General features: G+C 43.4%; 2 protein-coding genes across 2 annotated transcripts; one reads left to right on the top strand and one right to left on the bottom strand.

Annotated features, from left to right (window-relative positions):
* The first annotated feature begins 801 nt into the window (after nucleotides 1–801).
* LOC141333967 (uncharacterized) lies at nucleotides 802–5,319 on the top strand. The gene is made up of 2 exons (XM_073839120.1): nucleotides 802–925; nucleotides 2,749–5,319. The coding sequence occupies exons 1-2, from the start codon at nucleotides 841–843 to the stop codon at nucleotides 3,498–3,500; spliced, it is 837 nt and encodes a 278-aa protein (XP_073695221.1). The 5' UTR covers nucleotides 802–840; the 3' UTR covers nucleotides 3,501–5,319.
* An 11,618-nt stretch (nucleotides 5,320–16,937) lies between these two features.
* Nucleotides 16,938–22,480, bottom strand: LOC141332918 (uncharacterized). Its single transcript, XM_073837880.1, has 3 exons — nucleotides 20,417–22,480; nucleotides 19,344–20,221; nucleotides 16,938–17,072 (listed from the first exon to the last, which is right to left on the bottom strand). Exons 1-3 carry the CDS (start codon nucleotides 21,999–22,001, stop codon nucleotides 16,938–16,940), a joined length of 2,598 nt encoding a protein of 865 aa, XP_073693981.1. The 5' UTR covers nucleotides 22,002–22,480.
* Nucleotides 22,481–22,788: the final 308 nt, after the last annotated feature.

Below are 22,788 nucleotides of genomic sequence, written 5' to 3'. Positions count from 1 at the left end.
AATAAAGCTGACCAAATAAACTGAATACTTTGTTTTTATTTAACAGCTCTATCTTTTCTTTTTTTGTCCTGTAAAATGTGAGGAAATATGCATATTTATTGAAGTAGATAAAAACATAACACTTTATGAACACTTTTTGATTTTAGACGAGTCGACACCGAACAGGACTTTTGTTTTGGTTTTTGATGTGACGTCATCAGACAGCTCTGCGCTCCTGCATTTGTTGAGATTCGGCTGCAGAAAGGTTGGTGTTTTTAACCATTTAAAGCGTTTTTAAAAGCGATGTAAACAGCTTAATTATGCTGACTGTAACATAATGCTTTTTTCTTATTACGTTTTTATGCGTCTCATTTCACTGTAAATGGTGAATCAGTTGATTGTAAACACGAATTCAGTCACTGTCAAGTAGAAACAGAGCTGTTCGAAACTCCGAGTCAATTGAATCAAATGATTCCCAAAATGATTCAGTGATTCGAATCGCCGCTCACTGACGACTCCTGCTGCTCAAAACACTGGAAATGCAGCGAGAACAACAAACACAAACGTGCAATGACAAATGAAAATGTTGCAAATGTTTTCACTAAAGTGTAATATTCAAATATAATTTACAAATTAGTAAATACTGAATTCAAATAATTATTCTAAATTAAATTGCTGTTATAATTTGTTGATTCATGGCAGTGAGCTGATTAACTACATTAACTCTTGACTCCCTTACTATAGTGACTACTAAACTAGTGACCAGAGATTTAGTTTGAAATTATTTTTCTTTCTGTTCATTATTCTCATCTTAAACACACAGATAAACTCAACTGAGATCCATGTGACACTGTTATAAAGATGGCGTTTATTAAAGAGGAGAGTGAAGATGTGAAGATTGAAGAAGCTTTTGGAGTCAAAGATGAAGATACTGAGGAACAAACAGGTTGGTTTTCATTCTCAAAGCTGAACTCAATCTTTTGATCCTTAGTAAAATGTCCAGCTCTCCAGAAATGAAAGATATTTTTGAAGAGATCACATGACCAGATAAATGTTAATGCGAAATAATTATTTAGTGTTACATTAACACTTCAATATCCTGAATCAATGCAATGAGGGGAAAATGTTCTTCGCCATTTTTATTATTATCTTTTCATTGCCCCTGCTAAATGAAAAAAACAGTGCAATGCAAAAATAAAAATATTATATAGTGTAATTATGTAAGTCACATTATAGTATAAATACATTGCAAACAACAGTTATAAGGGTCAATAACCTATTTTGATGATTTTAAAAGTTGTGCACACATAACTTAATGATAAAAGTTTAAATTAAGTGATTTTAGTGTTTTTCATCTCGATTAATTGGCCATAGCCTTGAAAAAATATGTGGTGCGACAATGATTTTTTAGATCAGTATTTAAAGTGTTTAGAAACAAAGTATTTGCATTTGCAAATTTTGTGCACACAAATTCATATTAAAATTTCAAATAAAGTGAATTTAGTGTTTTTTTCCCCCATCTAGACGAATTTGGCTGTAGCTTTTAAAAAATGTCATGTGGTGCGACCATGATTTATATTAAAATTAATTAATTTCCTTAACATTTCTTCAGATGCTCTCAGTAATTAAAGTGTTTAGAAACACTTTCTTTTGAGTTTTTGTAAATAATAATCTCATATTTTTGCTCTATAATTTCAGAGTTGCCTTCTTAAAGGTACACTGTGTAATATTTAAGATGATCTCTAGACAGAGTTGCAATATAATACTGTATACATAACTATGTTTTCAGGAGTGTATATAGAGCTTACTTAATGAACCATTATGTATTTATTAACTTAGAATTATCAGTTTATATCTACACACACCGCGGGTCCCCTCACATGGAAGTCGCCCTTATGTTTCTACAGTAGCCCTAAACGGCTAACAGATTGCGAAACTGCTCTACAGATTGCGTTTCATCACTGTTGTTCTTGCGAAGAAACACTGACACAATGATGGCTGTTGCAATTCACAACCTCACCACTAGATGCCGCAAAAATCTACACACTGCACCTTTAAATGTAGTTAGCAGACTCATTTTTCCTTAAATTGCATAAAACTGCTAAAAATGTTTTTAAAAATACAATTTACTTAGACATAATGTAGCAGTTGTTCATATTTCAAACACAGAAATATATTTTATTGTTAATTTAATACAGTTATTGCTATTATTGGTCGCACCTCATGACGAGTGGTTGCTCCAAATGACAAAAAAAAGACGTGTGAAAAGTGCAGGACATGGCATTAACTGCAGGCATTTCTTTAGCCCAGTTATTTCTGAACTTTGCCCAATCTTGGCTTCTCAACTGACCCTCAGAGAGTTTGATTAACAGGCGATCTGGCCAATTATAACGCCAAAGCTGTCATTTGGTCTGACAAGCAAACCAGAAAAGAGAGTAGATTAACGCTGGTGGACTTGAACCTAAAAAATGGTGTATATTCACATCTTTTCACGGTTGAAACAAGACACCTGATGTGCATTCATGTTTATTTTGTGCTATAACTAGTAAAGATGAAGAGATCATCGGTTCATGTGCCGCTTGAACTGAGGCGAAGAGCTTGAGTTTGAGACATGTCCTAAAGAAAATAATGAGTTTGCAACATTGAAAAAGTGTTCACAAGTGACTTGTAGCTTAGTGGGTATAGGGTCTAGTTGTATGTTGGTTTTGATATCTGTTGCTTTGTGCCATTAAGCAAGGGTTAACTTTTATTTGTGTTTTTTTGCCTTAGACTTGATGGCTCTTAAAGAAGAGAATGAAGTACTGAATGAAATCAAGGAGGAAGATCAATGTGTGAATCATCATGATTTAACACCTGAAGAGAATTCGATTAGTTGTTCACAAACAACTTCCATGCAAAAAAGGGGGAGGAAAAAGACAGGAAATATAAGTAGTTTCACCTGCCAAGAGTGCGGAAAGAGTTTCACTCGTAAAGGAAGCCTAAACAGACACATGAGAATTCACACCGGAGAGAAACGTTACACTTGCCCCCAGTGCGGAAAGGGTTTTCATCAACACGAAAGCCTTAAAGCCCACATAAGAAGTCATAAAGGAGAAAGGCCTTTTACCTGCCAACAGTGTGGAAAAAGCTTCTACCGAAAAGGAAACCTTGATTACCATTTGAGAGTCCACAATGGAGAGAAACCCTACACCTGCCCTCAGTGTGGAAAGAGTTTCATTCGAAAAGGAAATTATGAAGACCACATCAGGAATCACTTCGAAGAGAAAGCCTACATATGCCCTCAGTGTGGAAAGAGTTACAGTAAAAAAAAGCTTTTGAAAGAGCACATAAGGACTCACACTGGAGAGAAGCCTTTCACTTGCCAACAGTGTGGAAATAGTTTCAGCCGAAAAAGAAACCTTAACAGACACAAGCGAACTCACATTAGAGAGAAGTCAGCTCTTAAAGTCCGTGTGAACCGGAAGTTGCTGCCGAGTTTATTTCAGTGCAGTGACGCATTTCCAGCTGAAACGAAATATTGAATTGAGGGTGTGGTTTTATTTTAATGCTCTCTGTCTCTTACTCACTGCAACTCATTTAGAGTGTCGGTCCAAATCTGATTGAATTCTGAACATGTTTAGGTAGTCTGAACAGCAACAAACTACATGAAATCCAATTTGTGCAAATCCGTTTCGAGTTCCTATTCAAATCGGATTCCTGGAAATCCGTTTCATACTTGTGTTGTTGCAAACTGTAAGTCAAGCGAAAAAAAGGCAATATACGGATAGTATACGCACTTCTTTGAGTTTTGAAACCAGTGGAGACGGCAGCACAGAGTAAAGTCGCACATGCCGCTTCCTGCATTTATGCCGCTGCTTCATAAAACGAAATATAATCCAGCGCAATTGCAAAGTTTCAACAACTAAACATTTAATAATGGACCAAAGAACCAACCAATGCATTTACAAACAAAGTTAAAACACACATGTTGCATGAGCAGTTTTTAATGTAAATTTGATAAACACGGTCTCACTCCAAAGTCGTCACATATTGACGTTTGGTCAGGACCCCTTGGCGTCGCATTTTGACGCTTAAGGTACCCCTTCAGCGTAGTTTTTTGACGTGAAGGGTCCTCCACTGTTTTCAGTTGTTTGTCTTACTGGTTTGAATGCATTTGTAAAAATGTAAACAATTTTATATAAATTTATACTTTGACTGGAGCACCTAAACCCACCCCTACCCTAAACCTACCCACTTCTGAACAATACAAAGCACAGGCAAATATAAGTACAGTCACATGTATTTATTGCAAAAACTGACCATAAACAAGCAGTAAAAAAGCATTACAAACAAGTCGTGTTGCATTCCAAGTCTTCTGAAGCCATACGATATCTTTATGCGAAGAAGAAAGTAAAACATAAGGTTTTAATCGCAAAAAATTATCCCACTTCGTTAACGTGCTCACATTCTTATTCAAAAAGATACGCCCGAACATTAGCATGACGTAATCGGTCACTAGATGCACACGAGCCAATAGAATTTCACAACTAAGGCTGACGTAATGCTTCTGCTGTCTGGGCGGCATTTTTTGAATTCACGCACGGACTGCGGCAAACAGGATGAGCTTTACAGCGGACGGAGACGGCGATCACGTCTGTTCCTCTCACAAATCAATAGTTTTGCCTCGGAAGACTTGAAATATTCATATTTTTTTTTTAAATAAATTGTGACTGTAGTTGTATCTGCCTGTTATATCTGTGTTTTATTGACAAATGGTTAGGTTTAGGGGCAGGGGTTGGGTTACGTGCTCGTAAATGTGTAAATAGTGTAATATAAATAAAACTGTTGTGACTGTTTGCATTGAAAAATCACACCCCAATACATATGCAATAATGGCAATATTGTTACCCAATATATCATTTAATCATGACGATAAAATTCACAGTGCCTTTCGCGTCAGCTTATTGATGCCAAGGGTTTCTTATTTAAAGCAGTGGAGGACCCTGCACGTCCAAAAATGACGCTGAAGAGGTACCCTGTGCATCAAAATGCGACGCCAAAGGGTCCTGACCAAACGTCAATATGTGACGACTTGGGGTGAGACCGTGTTGATTTGATTGTATCATTTCAACATTTGAAGCAAAAACAGAATGGTCTGACTTTAGCTTTGTGAAATTATGCTAAAACGTGCATTAAATACAAACAGCAGTCTTTCACTCTCTGACAGCAGGTGGCGCTTACGAAACAGCAGTGAAAAGAGGGGAAAAATGCCATCGAAACTTCTCTGAAGTCAGTTCCCTTCAGAAATACATTGACATAAACCCCCACCCCAATGTTTATATGTTTTTTAATAAACTGTGAGCTTGCTCTGCCTGTACAGTATTTTCTTTGTGTGTGTCTGTTCATTTTAGTCCTTGCTTGCAAGAGATAAACCTATCCCTGCTGGAAAAAAAACAGCTAAAACCAGCCTAGGCTGGCCAGTTTGGTCTTAGCTGGTCAGGCTGGGAGACCACCAGCTAAAACCAAACTGACCAGTCTGGAAAAGTGGCCAAAATCCCTCTAAAACCAGCCTGCTGACCAGCTAAAACCATCCTAGTTGACCAGCTAAAATCAGCCAACCAGCCTATTTTTTTTTTTTTTTTTTGATAGAAACTGCAGTTGAGGTTTTATTTTGGTGGAAAACTCCAGCTACAAACGCGTCTCATTAAAAATCTACTCAAATACTGTAAACACCTGCTAAAATGATTCAAACTTGGGGGCACCATTGACATTCATCCATTATATGGAGATAATTCCTGAATTTTTTTCCTCAAGAAACATAATTTCTTATTGACTGAAGAAACAAAGACATGAACATCTTGGATGACAAGGGGGTGAGTAAATTATCTGTAAATTTTTGTTCTGGAAGTGGACGTCTCCTGTAATAAACAGGGCAAATTAGAGTGAGACAGCAAGTCCAAAAGCATTTTTGGGAGTGAAGAATTCTCATCATATACTGACAACACTCTAAGTATGAACACAACTGTTAATTTCTATAATAATGAACGCAATCTACCAAGAGCTCTGTTTAAAGCAACTTTTGCAGCATGTCAAATACAAAATAAGTTAAGACATGCTTTTTGATTGCTTTATTTAACATCAGGAAAATCCCCTTTCTTTTGGAACATGCTTCACAACCCATTGTTCAAGCTCTTGATTGCAATGACCCTCAGGTGGGTCGCAAGTCTTAAAAAATGGGTCGCCAGAATTACATTCAACTGAGACTGCCTTGCTCTCAGTTATTGAAGCCCTAAGACTGGCAAAAGCAGATTCCATATCTTCAATACTAATCTAGCTGGATCTGTCCGCTGCATCTAAGGAACTGCACTCCAGTGGTTTGAGTCTTACCTCTCAGACAGGTATCTTGGAGAGGTGAGGTATCTAATTCGCATAATCTAACTACTGGAGTGCCTCAGGGCTCAGTTCTTGGTCCATTTCTCTTCTCTGTCTACATGGCATCACTAGGTTCTGTCATTCAGAAACATGGCTTTTCATATCCATGCTCAATGAATGCATCTCTTCCATCTTTATTTGACTTTCTAACTCAAGCACCCTCTATTCTAAATCTATTCTTCACAAAAAAAAAAACACTAGGTTGCTGTATTCTTTTTTCTATTCTGTTTTTTATTTATTATATAACTTTACAAAACCTGCGTTAAGCTAACTTGTCATAGCACTTACATATCATTGCTCTTTTGTTGATTTTGATTGCTTCCATTCACTTGGATAAAAGCATCTGCAAAATGACTAAAGGTCGTTGCAAACTGAGTCTGATTTTTTTGCACGTTAAAAGATTAATTCAACCTCATGTTATGTCAATCACGTTTGCACACTGCGTTCAAAATGTTTGTCCTTCAAAAAAAAAAATCAACTTGGGTTTGATTTTTTGCATTTTTCGCATCCGTGACAAGCATTTCGAGAGGTGTTTTGACAATTCAGAGCCACCGTACAAGCGAAAGCGACATCCAAAAAGGCGTCTGACAGATTAATCCACTTCGTCTCGCAGCACAGAGCACTTTATGACAAACAAAGTGCGGAATACAAAGATACAGATTGTGACAGATGACATCTTGGAAAACAGGATGGTAGGTAGCAATTTCAAATCAAAAAACAAACATTTTCGTTAAACAGTAGCTTGTTGCTAATGTTATTCATCCATTCGTAGTGAATAGTGCTAATAATGTAATATAATAATTTGCCTTGTTTTATTTGATGTTAGTTGAAGCAGTGAAGAAAATGTGGAGTAACCTGCGGGACACATACGTCCACCACAGGAAAGAGGGATGAGGTCCATATGGATGCAATGTCATTCTTACGAGATTCCTTGGCAAGGAGAAGGTAATGTTAGCTTATCCAGAAATGCACAACAAAAAGAGGCCGCTTGCAGAGTGCAATGTAGCCCATCATTTCATTACTCAGATAGCTTATATTTCAATGCAGGTATGTAAATGGATCATTATAGTATTGTTTCATTTTTCTGTACTTTCCTTTCTTTTAATTCTGTTATTTTTGTAGTTTAATTGTCAATTGTCAATGCTTGTTATAAGGCTCTCTTTCGCTGACTGTCACTGCGATAAGAGGCACAGCTAGACCGGAGGAAAGACTAAACTGAAGAGGCGGTTCAGCTGGCCCAATGTCATCCTCCGCCTAGACGTTTGGCATTTTATGCGACGCCTGGCAGTAGGGTGCACCACTGATGCCCACCAGTTGTACCCTACTTTAATGGGATCTCACTCTGCTGAGAAGGACCAAAAGGGCTCATCTACGATGACGGAGGCACAGCTTGAATGTCATATAAACATAACTTACTCAGGTTTAAAATTAAAAACAAACTTCCTTTTAGCACTATGAAAGCTTTTAGTGTCTACTGTGTGTCAGTTACTAACACAAATTGCAGAAATCAGCTTGACATTTTGGCTGGAACTCTTAAGAAGGTAGAGTCATTCCCCTTAATTTAGACATGTATAGAGAGTATAATGGCAATGAATAACAGATAAAGAGAATATAAATTTCCAACACACAAAAAACTTGTTTTTCAGGAACAGATCCACAGGAAGGCCACTGCAATAAAGAAAACAGAGCTAGTGAGGACATTTCTGAAACCGCAAAATCAGGTCCTGTTCAGGCTCCATTAGGAAATGAGCACAGCTACTGCTTTGGCAGTCCAAAGACCCTCACTGGAAAGCTGCTTAAAGCAATCCAAAAAAATCAAAGACTTTAAAAAGAAATCTAGACAGTACCAGCAAAAGAACCAAAACTTGAAAAATGCCCTGATGGGACATTGCAAATATTAAAAAGAGACAAATATAAAAAATACCATTCAACCCTTAAATTATCTGCAGTTCTACTCAACTAAGACCTACAATTATGTCAGAGAGACCTTCAACTTAGGGTAGGCTCACCCATCTACAAAAACTAGAGGGTGTGAAGTACTAGAGGTACTAGCCTCTCTCCAAACTAAAGCTTCTGAAGCACTAGCCAAGGAACAAAGGACACTCTGTGCTCTAATGCAGTGTTTCTCAACTCCAGTCCTCGGGACCCACTGCTCTGCACATTTTGTATGTTTCTGAGTCTGACACACTCAGTTCAGTTCATGAATCTTTCTACTAATGAGCTGATGATCAAAATCAGGTGCCTTAAATGAGGAAGACATACAAAATGTGCAGAGCAGTGGGTCCCGAGGACTGGAGTTGAGAAACACTGCTCTAATGACTGATAAAATGGCCATTGTAAAGCACATCGAGTAGGATGGAAAGAGAATGCTTGGCACGTAGACTTTGGTACAAAAATCGAAAGAAGTCCAGGATTTCTAATGGCTTGATTCTCTCTCTCTCTCAAGTCTGCATTCAATGCATCCTTAATTTCAAGAACACATCTGGGCACTTTCTTGGGTTCTCTGTATTTGCGTTCTGAAGAAATGAAGAAAGAAAGACATCAACCAATTGGATGACAAGGGGGTGAGTACATTTTCTGTAATTTGTTGTTGTTCTGGTTGAATGTACAGTTTTGAATTCACTCTTGTTGAAAGGTAAGATGATAAATTAATGTTATCATCTCCTGACGTCCTTAGAAAAGACTGATAAACCTTGAGAACAACTTTGGGTATTTAGAAGCGAAGACTCTTAACATTTGACCTTCTGTGAGAAGAAGAGGCGACCCACTGAGGACATAGATATATATTTCTCATTTACATTTGTCAAGCAGAAGTTCAAAAGTTTTGAGCATCTTATTTTGTTTTTGATTAAGGTCTGGTTGATAGGCAAAGGCAAGCTGCTTGTTGTCTGAGAAGGATAATTCAGTGATTTTTGCTTCAAGAAGTTCATCAGTGTTGATGCACTGATTTCTGACAAATTCACACCAGCTTCTTTAAAATTTGTTTTTTATTTCATGCATTTTCCAAGAGTATGGCACTAGTTTCATCCCGGTGTCGTCTAACATTTTGAAAAATGTTTCATGGTCCTCATGGACAATCTTCTGAATGTGGTTCAGACACACTAACTGCAAATGATGATAATTGATGGACAACCATGATTGAAAAGAGACATAAATGTGACGCTGGACCACAAAACCAAAAAGATATATACATCATATGAAAGCTCAATAAATAAGCTTTCTATTGATGTATGGTTTGTTAGTATAGGACAATATTTGGCCGAGATACATCTATTTGAAAATCTGGAATCTAAGGGTGCAAAAAAATCAAAATACTGAGAAAATCACCTTTAAAGCTGTCCAAATTAAGTTCTTAACAATGCATATTACTAATCAAAAATTACATTTGGATAGGTTTACAGTAGGAATTTTACAAAAAATCTTCATGGAACATGATCTTTACGTAATTTCCTAATGATTTCTGACATAAAATAAAAATCAATAATTTTGACCCATGCAATGTATTTTTGGCTATTGCTACAAATAAACCCCAGCGACTTAAGACTGGTTTTGTGGTCCAGGGTCACAAATGGTCAAAAGCCCAAGATGAAGCATGTGCATCACTTTAAGGTACGTTCATAATCCTGTGAAACCTTTTTAGCCTGTTTACATTAATAACGTGTTTTGATGTCTGTAATAATTTCACCATCCCCAACACATCTGCCTTAATATACTCTCTGAGATTCAATGTTCCCTTATGAAAATTAACCGTGGTTTTATTAAAAATAAAACAAAAACTTTATTAACCATGGTTTTGTTACTTCAAATAAAAATTTACAAACAAAAATGTATTTTGACAGGATTTAGTCTGAAAGGAGGATTTCTGACAGGAACATTTATTTTTCTGAATTAATGTTGACCTCAACTCAAGTTATATTTATGATTTGTAAAGAGTTGGAAAGACATTTCAATATAAAAAAAAAATATTTTGTGACAGGATTTGGTCTGAAAGGAGAATTTCTGACAGGAAAATTAATTTTAGTAATTTCTAAAATTAGTAATTTCTACTTCAAAGTAATTTCTACTTCAAATCAAGTTATATTTATGATTTGTAAAGAGTTGGAAAGACATTTCAATATAAAAAAAATATTTTGTGACACAATTTGGTCTGAAAGGAGGATTTCTTTTTATTTATTTATTTTTATACTTTATGAGTTTTAGGACAATATTACAAAGATGAAAACAAAGCAGAACAAAAAGACAAGATCAGCTTAATACAATTGAGAAATTATAATTTTAAAATAAATAAAATAAAATACAAATAAATAAAAGTGTGGCTTAGGAAAACAATAAAAATGCACAATCAATATCGTACAACAGAGTTTGACTAATAAAGGAAATAAAAATACATCGAAAGGAGGATTTCTGACAGGAAAATGTGTTTTTCTGAAGTAATTTTGACCCTAAATCAAGTTATATTAATGATTTTTGGAGAGAACTGAAGGAATGGCAGTATCAAAAAATATTCTGACAGGATTTGGTCTTGAATGAGGATTTCTGACAGGAAAAGGTATTTTTCTGAAGTATTTTCTACCTCAAATCAAGTTATATTAATGATTTTTAAAGAGTTGGGAGGACATTTCAATATAATAAAATATATTCTGACAGGATTTGATCTGAAAGGAGGATTTCTGACAGGAACATTTATTTTTCTGAAGTAATTTTGACCTTGTATCAATTTGTAAGGGCAATTTTTAAAGAGATCTGAAGGAATGACAGTATAAAAAAATAATTCTGACAGTAAAATGTATTTTTCTGAAGTAATTTTGACCCTAAATCAAGTTATATTAATGATTTTGAAAAAGATCTGAAGGAATGACAGTATAAAAAATATTTCTGACAGTAAAATGTATTTTTCTGAAGTAATTTTGACCCTAAATCAAGTTATATTAATGATTTTGAAAAAGATCTGAAGGAATGACAGTATAAAAAATATTTCTGACAGTAAAATGTATTTTTTCTAGTGTAATTTTGACCAAATCAATTTATATTAATGATTTTTAAACAGTTGGGAGGACATTTCAATATAATAAAATATATTCTGACAGGATTCGGTCTGAAAGGAAATTTATTTTTCTGAAGTAATTTTGACCCTAAGTCAAGTTATATTAATGATTTTTGGAGAGAACTGAAGGAATGGCAGTATCAAAAAAATATTCTGACAGGATTTGGTCTTGAATGAGGATTTCTGACAGGAAAAGGTATTTTTCTGAAGCAATTTCTACCTCAAATCAAGTTATATTAATGATTTTGTCAGCATCTTGCCCTCCTGTAGTTCGTATCCATGCCTCTAGAGGTCCCCTGTGTTTTCTTCTGTCTTAGCTCTTCTTTGTGGACCCTTGTTAGTGTAATCCAGGTCACCTGTGCCTTGTTTCCCCTAGTGTATTTAAGTTGTCTATTTTTCCCTGGTTCCTCACTCGGTTTTTGAGTCCCTACCCTGTGTTTTTCCAGCCCGGTTTTGCTATAGTCCTCCAAGCTACTCTGAGTAAGATTTCTTGAGTTATTATTGTTCTCTGATTTAGTTTTCTCCCCTCGTGGAGTCTTTATTTTCTCTTGTGAGTTTTTCTTTGTTTTGATTGTTATTATACCTCTGTCTGAGAAGAACTTTTGTTGAATTATCTCTTGCAAAGACTTTCTTAATAAATCTTCACCTTCTGGAATACTGCTTCAAGTGTTTCGTTTGGGTCCAACACCATCTCTCCTGTGGCTCTGTGGTAGAATCCTCACCACCACACCAGAGACCCGGGTTCGAGCCCAGCTCGTGACAGAAAAACCGAGTCAGTCATGGACCCAGAAACACTCAGCTCCAAGGACCTGTTGGCGGTGATTGCCCAGCACGAAGCATCTTATCAGCGCCATGAAGCTGTCCTCAGTCGTCAGGAGGAGCTGATGGCCAAACACTCTCAACTCCTGGCTGATGTGATGGCTTCCATACGCCAGCTCTTTGAACGTCTTCCTGGTGCTTCACCTCCCTCTGCTTCACCCCCCAGTAGCAACAGGCCTACTTCAGTTGCAGAACCCCGACTACCGCCTCCTAAGCCCTTCACTGGGGATCCTAGCTCCTGCCAGGGGTTTCTCACCCAATGCTCCCTGACCTTTGAGCTCCAGCCCTCAAGTTTTCTTACAGACCGCTCCAAGATTGCATATATAATTACTCTCCTCTCAGATAAGGCGCTTTCCTGGGCCTCAGCGGTTTGGCAATCCCAGGATGCCTGTTGTGAGTCCTACAAAGCCTTTGAAGAAGAGTTCAAGCGAGTCTTTGATCATCCAGTCAGTGGTCGGGAGGCTTCCAAGCGCTTGCTTACTCTCCATCAGGGCTCCCGGAGCGCTGCAGACTTCGCCATCGAATTCCGGACCATCGCGGCAGGGAGCGGATGGAACAATGAGGCACTGATGGTCTGTTTTCAGGGAGGATTGTCCGAGCCTCTTCAAGACGAATTAGCCACCCGAGAACCAGCTGCTGATCTCGAGTCCCTCATTGCTATGGCCATCCGGCTGGATAATCGCCTGAGAGAACGCAGAGTGGCTCGCCGTAGGGCATCTCAGTCTCAAGTTCCTGCGAGCAGGCCTGTTTCCCCAGTCCGTTTTCCTGCATCCAGAGCTTCTCCAACCCCTGAACAGCCCCATGAGTCCCCTGAAGACATGCAGTTGGGCCGTTCCAGGCTCTCTCCTAACGAGAGGGAACGTCGCATGAAGGAGCGACGTTGCCTCTACTGTGGTGCTTCCGGCCACTTTCGCTCTACTTGTTCTGAGCTCTCGGGAAACGGAAGCCCCCGCTCAGCTACAGGAGGGCTGTGATGGGGAAAATTAGAGCTCCTCCTGCTAACGCTGTCTTAGCTGTTCCAGCTACTCTGTCCTGGGAGGGCCACCAGCATCCAGTCCAGGCCATGATCGATTCCGGCGCTGCAGGTGACTTCTTGGATCTATCTTTGGCTAAGAAACTTGGGATTCCTACCCAAATTCTTCCTCAACCCCAGGCAGTAACAGCATTGGATGGCAGACCTCTGGAACCAGGGAGAGTAACAGAGGCCACTCAGTCCCTGCAACTTACTATCCTTCAACACCAGCAGGAGGAAACGTTCTATCTGATTGACTCTCCCGAGTATCCTGTCATCCTGGGTCACCCCTGGCTGTGCAGACATAATCCTCGGATCGACTGGTCCACCGGCACCATTCTGAGCTGGGGTTCCACCTGCCATCTCACCTGCCCACTTCAGAGTTCCTTAGCCCCTAGTTCCGAGTTTCAAGAGTCTGTCGACCTGTCCCGAGTCCCCAGAAACTATCATCAGTTCAAGGCAGTCTTCAGCAAGTCTCGGGCGACCTCCTTACCTCCTCACCGCTCTTACGACTGTGCCATTGACCTACTCCCGGGTGCCTGCCCGCCTAGGGGTCGGATCTTCTCCTTGTCCTCCCCCGAGCGTACTGCAATGGATACCTACATTAAGGAGTCCTTGGCAGCCGGCATCGTTCGTGCCTCTACTTCCCCGGCAGGGGCAGGCTTCTTCTTTGTGGGGAAGAAAGATGGGGGCCTTAGACCGTGTATTGATTACCGAGGTCTCAACAAAATCACCGTTCGGAATCGATACCCCCTTCCTCTCATGGCCACTGCCTTCGAACTGTTACAAGGGGCTTCCATTTTTACTAAACTGGATCTACGCAACGCTTACCATCTCGTGCGGATCCGGCAGGGGGACGAATGGAAGACGGCCTTCAATACCCCCACAGGCCATTATGAGTATCTGGTAATGCCGTTCGGGCTCACCAACGCTCCCGCTGTATTCCAGGCACTAATTAATGATGTACTACGGGACATGCTCAATCTATTCGTCTTCGTGTACTTGGATGATATCCTCATTTTCTCTGGATCATTGGAGGAGCACGAAGGTCATGTCAGCAGGGTCCTCCAGAGACTCCTGGATAATCATCTCTACGTGAAGCCCGAGAAGTGTGAGTTTCATGTTACCCAGGCTCAGTTTCTCGGGTTTATCATCACTCCTGGCCATGTAGAGATGGACCCTAAGAAAGTCGAGGCCGTTCTCAACTGGCCCATTCCCTCTACTGTTAAGGAGGTTCAACGCTTTATCGGCTTTGCTAACTTCTATAGGAAGTTCATTAAGAGTTTCAGCTCTGTGGTGGCCCCATTGACTGCACTGACCAAGGGAGGAGGACTCAAGATCCACTGGGGTCCGGAAGCAGCTGGGGCCTTCCAGGATCTCAAGCGCCGTTTCACTTCCGCTCCTATTCTCTCGATCCCTGACCCAGAAAGACCTTTTATGGTGGAGGTGGACGCCTCGGAGGCGGGCGTAGGGGCCATCCTGTCACAAAGGGGTGAGGATGGGAAATTACATCCTTGTGCTTTCATGTCTCGTCGACTATCAAATGCCGAGCGGAACTACCATGTGGGGGATCGAGAGTTGCTTGCGGTAAAACTTGCTTTGGAGGAGTGGCGTCATTGGCTTGAGGGGGCTCAGCACCCTTTCCAGGTTCTCACGGACCACAAGAACCTGGAATATCTCCAGCAGGCCAAACGTCTGAACCCTCGGCAGGCTCGGTGGTCCTTGTTTTTTAATCGATTTCATTTTCTCCTGTCTTACAGACCTGGCACCAAGAATGTCAAGCCGGATGCCCTGTCCCGAGCCTACTCCCCCGAGACACAGGAGAAACCTTTGGAATCAATTATTCCGAGGTCTAGGATCGTTGCGCCCCTTCAATGGGAATTGGAAAGGGTGGTGCGAGAAGCTCAAGTCCAAGACCCAGATCCTGGGGATGGTCCTGCGGGATGCCTGTATGTCCCTCAATCTGCCCGGGCCCGGGTCTTGCAGTGGAGTCATGAGTCGCCCTTGACATGCCATCCAGGAAATGCTCGCACTCTTGATTTCCTCCAACGGCGATTTTGGTGGCCTTCCATTAAGGAGGACGTTAAGGTCTATGTGGAGGCCTGTCCCGTGTGCAGTCAGGGAAAGTCTACACATCAGCGCCCTCAGGGACTGCTCCATCCCCTACCTGTTCCCCGTAGGCCATGGTCGCACCTTTCTTTAGACTTTGTCACGGGTCTCCCACCATCCCAGGGCAATACTGCCATCTTAGTGGTTGTGGACCGCTTTTCTAAGGCCGCCCGGTTCATTCCGTTGCCCAAGCTTCCTTCAGCTAAGGAGACAGCTGAGCTCCTCATGAACTATGTATTTCGTATATTTGGAATTCCCTTGGATATTGTTTCTGACCGAGGCCCCCAATTCTCATCCAGGTTCTGGGGGACCTTTTGCAAGCTTATTGGGGCCACTGCCAGCCTATCGTCCGGATTCCATCCTGAGTCTAATGGTCAGACAGAACGGATTAACCAGGATCTGGAGACCACTCTGCGGTGTATGGCAGCCAACAACCCCACTTCTTGGGCTACCTACATTATGTGGGCTGAATATGCCCACAATACCCTCAAATCCTCGGCTACTGGGCTTTCCCCTTTCGAATGCCAGTTCGGATATACCCCCCCATTGTTCCCCGAGGAGGAGAGACAGGTTGGTGTTCCCTCGGCCCGGCGTTTCGTCCAACGCTGTCGGCAGACCTGGAGGAAGGCTAGGCGTACACTTCTTCAGACCTCCCAGAGATACCAGCGTCAGGCTAATCGCCGCCGCCGGATAGCCCCTAACTTTCGAGCTGGTCAAAGAGTTTGGTTAGCCACCAAGAACCTGCCCCTCAGGGTCGAATCAAAGAAGCTCTCCCAGAAATTCATCGGCCCTTTTCGCATTGCAAGGAAAGTTAATCCTGTTTCCTATCGTTTATTTCTTCCCCGTTCCCTTAGAATTAACCCCACATTTCATGTTTCATTATTAAAACCTGTCTTGTCTTCTCCATTTGCCCCCCCACGCAGACCCCCTCCGCCTCCCAGGATCATCGACGGGCAGCCGGCCTACACGGTCCACCGGATACTGGACTCCAGGAGGGTCCAGAATTCACTGCAGTATCTGGTGGACTGGGAGGGATACGGGCCGGAGGAGCGCTCCTGGGTTCCAGCCAAAGACATCCTGGACCCGACTTTGATCCGGGAGTTTCGCGCCCGGAGGCCGGGGTGTTCTGGAAGGAGCGTCAGGAGCCGTTCCTAGAGGAGGGGGTCCTGTCAGCATCTTGCCCTCCTGTAGTTCGTATCCATGCCTCTAGAGGTCCCCTGTGTTTTCTTCTGTCTTAGCTCTTCTTTGTGGACCCTTGTTAGTGTAATCCAGGTCACCTGTGCCTTGTTTCCCCTAGTGTATTTAAGTTGTCTATTTTTCCCTGGTTCCTCACTCGGTTTTTGAGTCCCTACCCTGTGTTTTTCCAGCCCGGTTTTGCTATAGTCCTCCAAGCTACTCTGAGTAAGATTTCTTGAGTTATTATTGTTCTCTGATTTAGTTTTCTCCCCTCGTGGAGTCTTTATTTTCTCTTGTGAGTTTTTCTTTGTTTTGATTGTTATTATACCTCTGTCTGAGAAGAACTTTTGTTGAATTATCTCTTGCAAAGACTTTCTTAATAAATCTTCACCTTCTGGAATACTGCTTCAAGTGTTTCGTTTGGGTCCAACACCATCTCTCCTGTGGCTCTGTGGTAGAATCCTCACCACCACACCAGAGACCCGGGTTCGAGCCCAGCTCGTGACAGATTTTGAAAAAGATCTGAAGGAATGACAGTATAAAAAAATATTTCTGACAGTAAAATGTATTTTTCTAGTGTAATTTTGACCAAATCAATTTATATTAATGATTTTTAAACAGTTGGGAGGACATTTCAATATGATAAAATATATTCTGATAAGATTTGGTCTTAAAGAAGGATTTCTGACAGGAACATTTATTTCATTATAATATAAATTAAGTTATATTCATGATTTTTAAAGAGATCTTAAGGAATGACATTATAATAAAAAGTATATTAACAACAAAATGCCACACATTTAGACATCTTTACTCAGGGGAACAGTTCAAGATTAAGGGAATTATTTCGTCTAACACCAAAAACATCATTTATATGATAAATGTCTCTGTGGTTTGGCATAGGTCAAATGAAGCTTTGTCTAAAACACTCATTGCCAAACACAGAAGTAATAAAAAATAAATAAAAAATTCACTTTGATGCTTTTAAACACAACTTGTGTCTTTAAAAGCATCTATGTATTGAACAAGTAAAAGTACCCAGAAGAGGTGATGGCATTAATAAAATCTTATTATAGAGGAAAACTTTTGCATTTACAGACTAAATACTTTTTTCCAAAAGGTTTAAATTTTGAATTCAAATTGAAACCTTTTTTTGTGATCTGTGAGTTTTTGCATATACTTGCGTTATCCTTTTCTTTGTCCTTTTATTATTTAATTATTGGTTGACTGGGTAATTACACTTTGATGAATTGTATAAGGTGTGATTGACTCATGTTGATTAAGTGTGAGGCTTATTCATTTCACTTTTTGGTGTAAAAGGGTGTTTACATTTGCTAAAACAGAGCAAATAAGCAAGCCCTGCCCAGATTTAAAAAGTAACAGGAAAGTAACGCAAAAGTAACATAATGCATTACTTTCCATAAAAAGTAACTAAGTTGTTACAAACGGGATGACTGAGAGTGGGGATCCAAATGCAAGGCTTTATTAGACGAGGTCAAAACAGACAGGGTCGATCACCAGCAAACATAAACAGCAAAGATAATCCAATAGCGTAATCCAAAGAACAAGCGTGAGTCAAAATCCAGGTGAGCAGTCCAAAGGAAACAATGAAATGAAGACCAGAAACTAGAAAACTATGACTAAGACTAGGAATAAACTGACTAAGACTATGACTATGAAAACAGGGAAAACAAACAGGGAAAAATGCTCAGTAATGTCCACAAATGTAAATCAATACTTCGCAATGTGTGTGTGTGATGAGCTGGCTTTTATGTCTGGTAAACAGGAAGTAACCATAGAGGGAGCAGCAACAGTCAGTGGGGGTAAGGGCTCCCTCTGCTGGCCTGGCGTAACATAGCCCCCCCCCAAGGAGCGGCTTCCAGACGCTCCAAAAAACAACAGGAGGAAACAGTCCAGGGGAGCGGTGGGGGGGCCAGGAGACTGAGGCAGAACAGGTGGGGCAAAGGCCCTCCAGAGCAGGGCAGGAGATTCAGGAGCCCTCCAGGGCAGGGCTGGAGGCAGAGCAGTCTTTTGAGGTGGAGCAAGAGTCTTAGGAGCCCTCCAGGGCGGAGCAGGAGGCTTAGCGACCCTCCGGGGCAGAGCAGGAAGCGTAGAAGCCCTCCAGGGCGGAGCCGAAGGCGGAGCAAGGGGTTTAGGAGCCCTCCAGGGCGGAGCAGGAGGCGGAGCGGCCCTCCAGGGCAGAGCAGGAGGCGCAGGAGCCCTCCAGGGCGGGGCAGGAGGCGCAGGAGCACTCCAGGGCGGAGCAGGAGGCGCAGGAACCCTCCAGGGCGGAGCAGGAGGCGCAGGAGCCCTCCAGGGCGGAGCAGGAGGCGCAGGAGCCCTCCAGGGCGGAGCAGGAGGCGCAGGAGCCCTCCAGGGCGGAGCATGAGGCGCAGGAGCCCTCCAGGGCGGAGCAGGAGGCGCAGGAGCCCTCCAGGGCGAATCAGGAGGCGCAGGAGCCCTCCAGGGCGGAACAGGAGGCGCAGGAGCCCTCCAGGGCGGAACAGGAGGCGTAGAAGCCCTCCAGGGCGGAGCAGGAGGCGCAGGAGCCCTCCAGGGCGGAACAGGAGGCGTAGAAGCCCTCCAGGGCGGAACAGGAGGCGCAGGGGCCCTCCAGGGCGGAACAGGAGGCGTAGAAGCCCTCCAGGGCGGAACAGGTGGCCGCATCATGGACTGGGACCTGGGGAGAACAGGGATAGAGGAGGCAGACAGAGCAAGGAGAGAAGTAGAGAGTTCACGGGAGAACGTGGCCTCCATAGCCGTGACCAGGCAGACGAGAAATTCAGGACCGACTTTCGGGGCGGTTCCTGGGCAGACAGAGACTTCTGGAACGGCCCCAAACGCCAAGACAGAGATGACAGGGAACCTAGGCGGTGCAGGCAGAGCAGGGAGTCTTGGCGGGGCAGACAGAGCAAGGAACCTTGGCGGAGCAGACAGGGCAGGGAATTTTGGCGGCGCTGGCAGAGCAGGGAGCACTGGCGATGCGGGCAGAGCGTGAAGCCTTGGCTGAGCGGGCAGAGCGTGAAGCCTTGGCGGAGCGGGCAGAGCGTGAAGCCTTGGCGGAGCGGGCAGGGCGCGAAGCCTTGGCGGAGCGGGCAGGGCGTGAAGCCTTGGCGGAGCGGGCAGAGCGAGAAGCCTTGGCGGTGCTGGCAGAGCGAGAAGCCTTGGCTGAGCGGGCAGAGCGTGAAGTTCCGCTATGGACGCCACCTCCGAAGGAGGTATAGGCGCAGCGGACATGCGTGCAGAAGAGCTCTCCAGAGCAAACTTGTGGGCAGACTCATGGGCAGAAGAGGCCACTGGGGCACAGTGTGCAGCCCACACACTCAAAATGGCGATAGCCATAACAGGTAACACAGTTGGCGGAGGAATGCCCTCCGGGTCATTGGGCGTGGGGCTTGGGAGCGTTGGCTCTGTGTGACTTGGGAGCGTTGGCTCTGCATGGCTTGGCAGCGTTGGCTCTGCATGGCTTGGGTGCGTTGGCTCTGCATGGCTTGGGAGCGTTGGCTCTGTATGGCTTGAGAGTGAAGGCTCTGGATGCTCAGGGGAGATGTGACTTGGCAGTGAAGGAGTAGCTATGACCTGACTCGTCATGACAGGAGCAGCAGTGACTTGATTTGGCGTGAGAGGGACAGCTGTGGCTTGACTTGGCCTGACAGGAACAGCAGCTGTATCTTGACTTGTCCTGGCAGGAACAGCGACTGTGACGTGACTCGACTCGGCAGGGACAGCAGCTGTAACTTGATTTGGCGTGACAGGGACAGCTGTGGTTTGGCCTGGCTCGGAGGGAACAGCTGCTTGACTTGGCTCTGAAGAAACGACTGCTGCGACATGATTTGGCCTGACAGGAACAGCAGCTGTATCTTGACTTGTCCTGGCAGGGACAGTGACTGTGACGTGACTTGACTTGGTAGGAACGGCAGCTGGTGCAGGTTCGAGAGAAGCAGATATGACGTTCACAGGCAATGGCTTGGTTGACGTGGCGTGAGCAGACGCTGGCTTGGTTGACGTGGCGCTAGCAGATGCTGGCTCGGCTGACAGTAAGGGACCAGCTGAACGAGCCGACCGCAGTGGTGGGTCCTCCAAGCTAGACATTAGTCTCTGATACATCCTGGGAGGGTGAGAGTCTGACGCTGTAGCCACCCTGTTAATAACAGACTCAGGTATGGCGGCCATCTTGCGTGCAGGTTCAAGCGTGGCGGCCATTTTGTGTGCAAGCACGGGCGTGGCGGTCATCTTGGGTGCAGGCTCTGGCGTGGCGGCCATCTTTGCAGCAGGCTCTGGCGTGGCGGCCATCTTTGCAGCAGGCTCTGGCGTGGCGGCCATCTTTGCAGCAGGCTCTGGCGTGGCGACCATCTTAGCAGCAGGCTCTGGCGTGGCGGCCATCTTAGCAGCAGGCTCTGGCGTGGTGGCCATTCTGACCGGGAACTCAGGAACGGAAGCCATCTTATGAACGGGCCTTGGAACGGCGGCCATCTTGTGAGCAGGGTCTGGAAGAGCGGCCATTTTGGGTGCAGACTCAGGAAAGGAGGCCATCTTATGAGCTGACTCGGGAAGGACAGTCATCTTGTGATCGGGTTCGGGGGTGGCGGCCATCTTGTGAACAGGCTTGGGGGTGGCAGCCATCTTGTGAACAGGTTTGGGGATGGCGGCCATCTTGTGATCGGGCCTTGGGGTGGCAGCCATCTTGTGAGATAAGTCAGACGTGGTAGATTTCTTGTGAGCTGGGTCCAATCGGGTGTCCATCTTGAATGCGGACTCAGGAAGGATGGTCCTTCCGAAAGCTGATTCGGGAAAGGCGGCCATTTTGTGAACGGGCTCCTGAAAGGCAGACATCTTATGAACAGGCTTTGAACTAGCAGATATCTTGTGCTTGGGCTCGAAGCTAGCAGACATCTTGTGCTGTGGCTCGAAGCTAGCTGACATCTTGTGCTGTGGCTCGAAGCTTGCAGACATCTTGTGCTGTGGCTCGAAGCTAGCTGACATCTTGTGCTGTGGCTCGAAGCTAGCAGACATCTTGTGCAGAGGCTCTAGGCTGGCAGACATTTTGTGCTGTGGCTCTGGGCTAGCAGACATCTTGTGCTGTGGCTCGAGACTAGCAGACATCTTGCGCTGTGGCTTTGGGCTAGCGGACATCTTGTGCTGTGGCTCTGAGCTAGCAGACATCCTGTGCTGAGGCCCTTCTAGTACTCCCACAGTGAACGGAGATCCACAATGCGACAACACAAACTCAATAAACTGTGCGAGGGTCCAACTAGGGTCCTCATCGGGTAAATTGTAACCGATATCTGTGTCCAACCCACTCCAAAAACACTCCTTCATTAAGGTCTCATCGTAAGGTGCCAGATAACAATAAGCAATGAAATCCCTCACATAATGCTCGATGGGACGGCCATTTTGAAAGATGGAGCAGAGCAGACTTACGGGGTTGGACAAACTTCCTGCTGAATCCATTCTTGATGGGTTGTTCTGCTGGTGGTGAATAAAGCCGCTGGATCCGGGTGTGGCGAAGTATTCTGTTACAAACGGGATGACTGAGAGTGGGGATCCAAATGCAAGGCTTTATTAGACGAGGTCAAAACAGACAGGGTCGATCACCAGCAAACATAAACAGCAAAGATAATCCAATAGCGTAATCCAAAGAACAAGCGTGAGTCAAAATCCAGGTGAGCAGTCCAAAGGAAACAATGAAATGAAGACCAGAAACTAGAAAACTATGACTAAGACTAGGAATAAACTGACTAAGACTATGACTATGAAAACAGGGAAAACAAACAGGGAAAAATGCTCAGTAATGTCCACAAATGTAAATCAATACTTCGCAATGTGTGTGTGTGATGAGCTGGCTTTTATGTCTGGTAAACAGGAAGTAACCATAGAGGCAGCAGAGGGAGCAGCAACAGTCAGTGGGGGTAAGGGCTCCCTCTGCTGGCCTGGCGTAACATAAGTAACATAATTAGTTATTTTTTAAGGGAGTAATGCAATTATTTACCCAACACTGTTAATAAACTTCCCTTTGTCTTGAATTTTTATGTGCTTTACACTGACAGCATACAAATGGGCAAACATCTCCTGATGTCCTTGGAAAGGACTGCTAAATCCTGAGAACAACTTTGGGCATTTAGTGTCAAAGACTCTTAACATCCGTATTTTTAAAGCTTCTAAGAATCCTATCAGAAACCTCCTAATTCATCTTAAAAATTCCTACGTAGGAGTCTTAAGAGGAAGCACCCACATTTCT

The sequence above is a fragment of the Garra rufa genome, chromosome 4 (assembly GCF_049309525.1).
Source record: "Garra rufa chromosome 4, GarRuf1.0, whole genome shotgun sequence".
NCBI classification, from domain to species: domain Eukaryota; kingdom Metazoa; phylum Chordata; class Actinopteri; order Cypriniformes; family Cyprinidae; genus Garra; species Garra rufa.
This window is presented reverse-complemented; position numbering and strand designations above follow the sequence as displayed.

Coding starts and splice junctions, on each gene's coding strand:
- LOC141333967 (XM_073839120.1), top strand. CDS start 841: ATGGCGTTTATTAAAGAGGAGAGTGAAGATGTGAAGATTGAAGAAGCT. Junction 926..2,748: donor AGATACTGAGGAACAAACAG/GTTGGTTTTCAT, acceptor TTTTTGCCTTAG/ACTTGATGGCTCTTAAAGAA.
- LOC141332918 (XM_073837880.1), bottom strand. CDS start 22,001: ATGGATTCAGCAGGAAGTTTGTCCAACCCCGTAAGTCTGCTCTGCTCC. Junction 20,222..20,416: donor CACTGTCCCTGCCAGGACAA/GTCAAGATACAG, acceptor GGACAAGTCAAG/ATACAGCTGCTGTTCCTGTC. Junction 17,073..19,343: donor GCCCAGGAACCGCCCCGAAA/GTCGGTCCTGAA, acceptor TCATTCCTTCAG/ATCTTTTTCAAAATCTGTCA.